Source organism: Xyrauchen texanus, chromosome 47 (genome assembly GCF_025860055.1).
Source record: "Xyrauchen texanus isolate HMW12.3.18 chromosome 47, RBS_HiC_50CHRs, whole genome shotgun sequence".
Taxonomy (NCBI): Eukaryota; Metazoa; Chordata; class Actinopteri; order Cypriniformes; family Catostomidae; genus Xyrauchen; species Xyrauchen texanus.
In genome coordinates, this window is record NC_068322.1 from 4496604 (window position 1) to 4505157 (window position 8554).

At 36.1% G+C, this 8554-nt stretch overlaps 1 protein-coding gene across 1 annotated transcript; it reads left to right on the forward strand.

Moving 5' to 3' along the window:
• The first annotated feature begins 6526 nt into the window (after window positions 1-6526).
• LOC127639298 (fibroblast growth factor 23-like) lies at window positions 6527-8051 on the forward strand. The gene is made up of 3 exons (XM_052121235.1): window positions 6527-6767; window positions 6889-6992; window positions 7620-8051. The coding sequence occupies exons 1-3, from the start codon at window positions 6527-6529 to the stop codon at window positions 8049-8051; spliced, it is 777 nt and encodes a 258-aa protein (XP_051977195.1).
• The last annotated feature ends 503 nt before the right edge of the window (window positions 8052-8554 follow it).

The following is an 8554-nucleotide window of genomic DNA, read 5'->3' on the forward strand; positions in this document are numbered from 1 at the left end:
CTAAAAATGATTCTGCCCAGAAACTTTGACATGGCTGGTTAAAATATATTGCTTATCACAGGTTTGCCTGAACAAAAAGAGCCCTTTAAGCTTTAAGCATTGCTGTGAATCTAAACCAAATAAAATATTGTAAAAACTGACTGTGCACTGATAAAGTCCAGTAGGATGGAGCTTTATCGCTTGTTTTGAAAGGCAAATTGTGTTTCAGATTGCACACTGCCATCAACGATGGTATCTGATTCAAGGAAATACGTGCAGTATATTTATTTATTTTGGTCTCTGGTGAAACTGTGAGTTTGTGTGCACCTGTCCATGTGGATGTTTGTGTGTGTGTGTGAGTCCTGGTAGAGGGGGCAGTGTGTCAGGGCTCTTCCTGTTGCTGCAGAGGCACTGCAGTGACACTCGGCTTTGCTGGATGTGCTGCTGCTCTATGCAAATGTAATTACAGGGTAGATGCTGTGTGGCATCCAAACTGAGGGACAGTGACTATTTTTTATGATTTTAGTCCATCTGCCTTTGTTTGCATCAGTTTGCACCAAATGTTGCCCCACCCCGAGGAGACTTTTTCTTAAAACGAAACTGGAAAGGCATGATGCTATTTTAGAAAGAGTTATGGGACAACATAGCCTGGTTGTTAGTTCAATCTGTTTGAAGTATGTGGGTTCTGGGGGGTGGAATACCTGAGCAGAGGCCACACTGCTGACATCTCCTAGTCCTGTAAAAAGCCGCAGTGCACAGAAGCCTTGGAATTCCAGTAGTAGCACATGGGATCTTTCTGGTTTTCCATCCAACTTTAGTCCAAGGTCATGGTCATCCAAAGACTTAAAGGAATTGTTTATTTAAAAATTAAAATTCTGTCATTATTAACTCACCCTCTTGTCATTCCAAACCTGTATGCTGTCATTTGCCTGTTACTTGTCTGTCAAGCTCCAAAAAGGACAAAATTACCAAAAAGTACAATAAAACTAGACCATATGAAACTTATGAAAGCCACTCGGTAGCTTTGTGTGAGGAACAGACTGCTATTTAAAGGGGTAGTTCACCCAAAAATGAAAATTCTCTTATGATTTACTAACCCTCCTGGCATCCCAGATGTGTATGACATTCTTTCTCCTGCAGAACACAAATTAAGATTTTAGAAGAATTTTTCATCACTGTAGGTCCTCACAATCCAATTTGGAAGTGCCAAAATCCACATAAAGGCAGCATAAAAGTAATCCATATGACTCCAGTTGTTAAAACCATGTGTTCAGACCTGGTTTTATAAGTGTGGGTGAGAAAGAGATCAATATTTAAGAAATGTTTTATCATAAATTCTCCTCTACGCCCGATAGGGGGTGATAAACATGAAGAATGTGAATGACCAAACACAGAAGAAGGATAATGTGAAAGTCAAAGTCAAAGTGAAGGAGAATTTATACAATTAAAGGACTTAAATACTGATCTGTTTCTTAACCACACCTATCATATTGCTTCTGAAAACACTGATTGAATCACCAGAGTCGTCTGGAGTACTTTTATGATGCCCTTATGTGCTTCAAAGTTCTGGCCACTATTCACTTGTATTGTATGGACCTACAGAGCTGAGATATTCTTCTATAAATATTTTATTGTGTTCTGAAGAAGAAAGAAAGTCATTCACACATTTAAGTTTGGAAAGCTTAGGAAAAATCATAATAACATTGTTTGTTTGTTTGTTTCTATTTCTCTATGGGTGTAAAAATCATAAGCTTTTATACGATTTCGCCATCTCTTACTATTATTATGATTTTTGTATATTGTAGATTTTTTGCTGTTGCATTTTTTTGTCCTTTTTGGAGCAATGTCACTATAAACTGTTGTTCATGAGCTGCATGAAGGTTCACCTTAATTATCCATATGTGTTCCATGAAAAAAATAAAGCATACAGGTTTGGAACGACATAAGGATGAGTAAATAATGACAATACTTTGTTTTATGTGTGAACAATTCCTTTAATCCAGGATTGAAACGGTCAGGTCTGTGTGCCATCCTGGATCTCTTCTGACAAACTAATCATGGCTTTGCAATTTTTTCAGTTTCTCTCCTTCCTCTGAACAAATAGGCATATATTTGAATGGCATGACATAGTACTTTGGGAGGAAAGGGTGCAAATGATTTCTTTCATATGTCTGCCAAGTTGCTTATTCTGTGGTCTTGATCTGTGAAGTGTTGTGAAGTGTGTCAATGTTTCAATATTGAAAGGCATTTAGGAATTGCTTTTAAATTAGCAAGTTTCTCATCAATTATCCTTTTGTGTTATTCTACAGTGCTATCGAGTGCAATATTCAACTGATGTGCCTCAGAATTCAGTGTGAGTCCCAGTGAGACTTGCAAACACATTCATAAGACATATGGAGGTATTTATCATCCACAATCATTGCTTTTCATAAAAAAGTCTGTTTTAAGTCTGTAATTTAATTAGGATCGATGAGTGATGGAATAGACCAGTCTATACCAGTTGTAATAATATTGATTTAGGTCAATCTGTTAATGTAATATTTTATTACAGTATGTGCTATGAATTAAAAAATCTTGAGCACTTGTGAAAGATCAGGAAGGGTGGGGTAAAGTGGAGAATACACATTTATTGATTTGGCAGACACTTTTATCCAAAGCAACTTAATACAGAGTCAAATAAGCAGTTGCGACTCCATTTTCCTAGTCTATGAAGAATGAGTGATGTGCGTGAACATTCGGGAATCTGAGCCATCTGAACTGCTGATGTATGTCGCTTGGATTTATAGCAACAGCTGTAAAAATGTTTATTGGGCATAGAATATAGACACCAGTTTCCTGGTAGATGCTGGTATCTCAAGCTCATGAGAAAAACGTATGTGTGCATGCATGACTGCAGGCTGTCACAGTGTCACAGTCTGAGAGTTTTGAAATCTTTGGAGCTCAGAATGGCTTTTGTATGGCTTCCTCTTTTATGGGTGCAGCATTAATCATTTAGTGTGACTTCTGGTCTGTTACTACCTACTTTTGATTTACAGGTAAACATAACTAAAAAAGAAATGACAGTGGTATCCAAATTCAAATATACTTAAGCACTGAACCAGAACCACTGAGCACCTGATAATACCAAAATAACAAATAGTTCTGATTAATTCATTAATACTAATTTCATATCCAAAATATTTTCCTCAAGTTTCATTGTGATAATTAGCTGCAGTTGTCACTCTGCATGTCAGTAATGTTTGTGCAACCCACACATATTGTGGGCGGTGTGTTTTCTCTTTGTTTGAAAGTTCTGCACTCTCTCTGAACACATCACACACCCCCTGCCGTAGTTATGATTTCTTGCAATGATTTTGTGACTGTAGGAAGCAAAAACAATCACTGATGCTATGTATGAAAACAGATATATTGGAAAAAATATTTTTTATTTTATTTTTCTACGTATGTGCTGTGCACAGCAGTTTAATCATATTCATGTTGTTAATAAAACTTTGTCTTTTTTCTTTTCTTTATTGTTTTTTCTTTTCTTTATTTCACGTGTCTGTATATTTGGTTTTCATTTTTCATTATGCTGAAAGTAGCAAGTCTAGTGAGGAGCAACCCTGAGCAGTCTTGGTTGGACTCACAATGTGCCAAGCTTCTGCCACTCTTCTAGAAATAGTTTTCACTCACGATTATGCTGTCAGGATGTCACAATCATACAGGATCATTTATACAATATGAAACAGTTAAATAAACTACTTGCAAATAATTCCTAAAATTATTCTCTGTCATGTTTTTTGCTTCTCTCACTCAGTGACAATGGTCATTTAGTTGTTCTTAAGTTAAATATGAGCAAAAAAGACAAAAATATATATTGAACAGACAATTCAATTTCACCAAATTGAAATTATTAAAATAGAATAAAGTTATATATTAACATTTAAAATCACATACATTCACAAATATATTTATGTACATATATTTGTACATAAATTTATATATATATATATATATATATATATTTGTACATAAATTTATATATATATATATATATATATATATATATATATATATATATATATATATATATATATATATATATATATATATATATATTTGTACATAAATTTTATATATATATATAATTTATGTACATATATATATATATATATATATATATATATATATATATATATATATATATATATATATATATATAATTTATGTATATATATATATATATATATATATATATATATATATATATATATATATATATATATATATATATATATATATATATATATATATATATATATATATATATATATATATATATATATACATATATACATATATACATATATATATATATATATACATATATACATATATACATATATATATACCTATATACATATATATATATATACATACAGGTCCTTCTCAAAAAATTAGCATATTGTGATAAAGGTCATTATTTTCCATAATGTAATGATAAAATTAAACTTTCATATATTTTAGATTCATTGCACACCAACTGAAATATTTCAGGTCTTTTATTGTTTTAATACTGATGATTTTGGCATACAGCTCATGAAAACCCAAAATTCCTATCTCAAAAAATTAGCATATCATGAAAAGGGTCTCTAAACGAGCTATTAACCTAATCATCTGAATCAACTAATTAACTCTAAACACCTGCAAAAGATTCCTGAGGCTTTTAAAAACTCCCAGCCTGTTTCATTACTCAAAACCGCAATCATGGGTAAGACTGTCTGACCTGACTGCTGTCCAGAAGGCCATCATTGACACCCTCAAGCAAGAGGGTAAGACACAGAAAGAAATTTCTGAACAAATAGGCTGTTCCCAGAGTGCTGTATCAAGGCACCTCAGTGGGAAGTCTGTGGGAAGGAAAAAGTGTGGCAAAAAACGCTGCACAACGAGAAGAGGTGACCGGACCCTGAGGAAGATTGTGGAGAAGGACCCATTCCAGACCTTGGGGGACCTGCTGAAGCAGTGGACTGAGTCTGAGTAGAAACATCCCCACATTCCCCAGGTCAAGCCACTTTTGAACCACGAAACAGCTGCAGAAGCGCCTGACCTGGGCTACAGAGAAGCAGCACTGGACTGTTGCTCAGTGGTCCAAAGTACTTTTTTCGGATGAAAGCAAATTTTGCATGTCATTCGAAATCAAGGTGCCAGAGTCTGGAGGAAGACTGGGGAGAAGGAAATGCCAAAATGCCTGAAGTCCAGTGTCAAGTACCCACAGTCAGTGATGGTCTGGGGTGCCATGTCAGCTGCTGGTGTTGGTCCACTGTGTTTTATCAAGGGCAGGGTCAATGCAGCTAGCTATCAGGAGATTTTGGAGCACTTCATGCTTCCATCTGCTGAAAAGCTTTATGGAGATGAAGATTTCATTTTTCAGCACCGACCTGGCACCTGCTCACAGTGCCAAAACCACTGGTAAATGGTTTACTGACCATGGTATTACTGTGCTCAATTGGCCTGCCAACTCTCCTGACCTGAACCCCATAGAGAATCTGTGGGATATTGTGAAGAGAAAGTTGAGAGACGCAAGACCCAACACTCTGGATGAGCTTAAGGCCGCTATCGAAGCATCCTGGGCCTCCATAACACCTCAGCAGTGCCACAGGCTGATTGCCTCCATGCCACGCCGCATTGAAGCAGTCATTTCTGCAAAAGGATTCCCGACCAAGTATTGAGTGCATAACTGAACATAATTATTTGAAGGTTGACTTTTTTTGGTATTAAAAACACTTATTTTATTGGTCGGATGAAATATGATAATTTTTTGAGATAGGAATTTTGGGCTGTTTCAAAATCATCAGTATTAAACAATAAAGACCTGAAATATTTCAGTTGGTGTGCAATGAATATAAAATATATGAAAGTTTAATTTTTATCATTACATTATGGAAAATAATGACCTTTATCACAATATGCTAATTTTTTGTGAAGGACCTGTATATACATATATATATAATTTTTAATCATTGGCCATATGATACATTAAAACAATACATTTCACATTGAATTTGTGATTTAAAATCAGATGCAAAAATAAAATTGTTATAATTGACTATTGACTGAAATGAATGAGGCACAAGCGCCCTCTACTGTTCAACATGAGGGAGTTTAAAATGTATGTCGTCCGTTTGAATGATAGCGACAATTGAGCATGCCAACAAGTCCCTTAATAAGGGATTAGAGGGTCTTAATGATAAATAAAAAGATAAATGTTTCCATAGACAAAATAACCATTACATAATGAACCTAAGGTGGTCTTTCTATTCCAAGTTGTGTGAAAGAAGACAGTGTAAGAAGTCTGGAGTCTGGACACATTAATGCAAAACTGACAATACCAATTATGGTTTACCGGTCAATTACCTTCATAACAAATAGAAGGTGGACATTCACATCATCTGGCTCCGGGGGCGAGTCAGTGTTGCGTAAAGGATGGCAGCGAGGAGTGGCACAGGATGAGTTTAAATAGCTGCGCGCACAAACTTTACCACAACACAACTTCTTCAGTTTTCCAAAGATGCGTTGCGCACTTTCCAACCTGCAAATGCTGCACTCCTCCCTTTTTGCGCTGTGGCTCACGGGTCTCCAGGGATTGAGTCCGGCAGATGCTGCTCCCAATCCTTCTCCCCTCCTGGGCTCCAACTGGGGGAACCCGCGGAGATTCATCCACCTTCAGACCACTTCAGACTTGAACAACTTCTACTTGGAGATCAGCCCGAATGGACATGTGCGCAAAACTACAAACCGAGGCTCCTACAGTAAGTACCCTGCAGGTTTTATTAAAAGGGTGATGCCAGGATGATAATGTAGGGGATATTTGGGACGTTCTTCATTTAGGCTATTATTTGTTTAATCCTCTTTGCATTATTTTTTAAACAGGTGTAATTTTATTGAAAGCGGAGAGCAGAGATTGTCTTGCAATATTTGGGGTCAAAAGTAACCAATTTTTGTGTATGGACGCAGAGGGGACTCTTTTCACATCTGTAAGTACCTTTTCAACCTGTCGAAAAAAATATTTGAGTTTAATTTAAAGGCAGAGTTCACCCCAAAATTACAATTGTCTCATCATTTACTCACTCTTATGCCATCTCAAATTTGACTTGCATTCTTCTACAGAACACAAACAAAGATATTTTAAATGATGTGTTGTGATATACAGTATGTTTATATATAAAATGCAAGTCAGTGGGGACCAAAAAGCTTAAAAGCTAAATATATATATATAAATATTAAGGTAGTATTACAGTAATCCATGCAACTCGAGTGGTTTAATCCATGTCTTCTGAAGTGATACGACACCCACGTTTTGGCTGAGCAACAGACCGAAATGTGCCTCCTTATTCACTATTAAATCTTGACATCTGCGTTCTCCTTGGCATATGAAAGAAGCTTGTTCACACTTCCTCATCTTTCCTGTATAAATAGTCAAACATTCTGTTGGGTCACACTTCACATTGATAAAGTTACTGTGCAAATGCATTGTGCACACAATACATTTGCTTAATATGTTAGTTCCATTACACATATTTTGATATAGGCCTATACTTTTATACTTTATACTGTTTTTAATGATCCGTACACTAATCTGTAAAAACTATTGTTCTGTTCAGACGGTCTGCAATAAGGAAGACTGTCTTTTTCATCACAAACTTTTGGAAAACCATCGCGACGTGTACTACTCCACCAAGAATGGCGTGCTGTTGAACATGGATGGGGCAAAACAGGTGTTTACAGCCGGCCAAAATCTCCCTCAGTCGTCTCTGTTTATATCAGAAATGAACACGGTTCCGCTGGAGCGCCTTCATCACCGGGAGAGGAGAAACCGGCAGGTGAATCCATCAGACCCGCTGAATGCGCTCCGGTATGGAGAAGAGTCAGACTCCAGAGCGGCTCAAGAGGACGATGGGGACTTTGACTTCGAGCCATCAGAGGGTCGCAACATCTCTAGAGAAACTCTCGTTTCTCCTTCCAACGATGACCCTTGGGATCTTCTTCATGAAATGAGCCCCAGCAGCCCTCGGATCGCAGGAATTGTTGGATAAAGTTATTCATCCTCCATGGAGTGACTCGGGACGCGTCGCTGCTTTGCACAAAATAGGCACGAAAGTTAATTATTGTTTTCACCTGCCATCCTGAATTTTGTTACTGGTGCTGGACACCCCCTGTGAACAACAATTGTCAACCAAAAAAAGTATTTATTTATTTAATTGCAAATGTTTATTTATGGTATTTATATGGATGCTTTGAGTGCTAGGTGTGCAGGAAATTGTATATTACCCCTTTTTGCTTGTTTTAAATAATACAAATAAATTAAAGATTGCTTAGTGTTTAAAGAAAATATAGGTATGTCCTTTTAGTTCTTTGTCTCATTCCTTTGTCAAGTCAAGTTTATTTTAAAGCACATTTAAAACAATGATGAACCAAAGTGCTCGAGTAAGAAATCCAATTATAATAAACAAACATAAAGGTAAAAAATCAATGTTAAAGAAAACCACTCTATAATTAATAATTACAAAATTTACAGAAATAATAAAAGACAATAAAC

Excerpts from the sequence above, each read along its gene's own strand:
- LOC127639298 (XM_052121235.1), top strand. The coding sequence starts at position 6,527 with ATGCGTTGCGCACTTTCCAACCTGCAAATGCTGCACTCCTCCCTTTTT. Across the intron at positions 6,768-6,888 it reads TACAAACCGAGGCTCCTACA|GTGTAATTTTATTGAAAGCG; the intron begins GTAAGTACCCTG and ends TTTTTTAAACAG. Across the intron at positions 6,993-7,619 it reads AGGGGACTCTTTTCACATCT|ACGGTCTGCAATAAGGAAGA; the intron begins GTAAGTACCTTT and ends TGTTCTGTTCAG.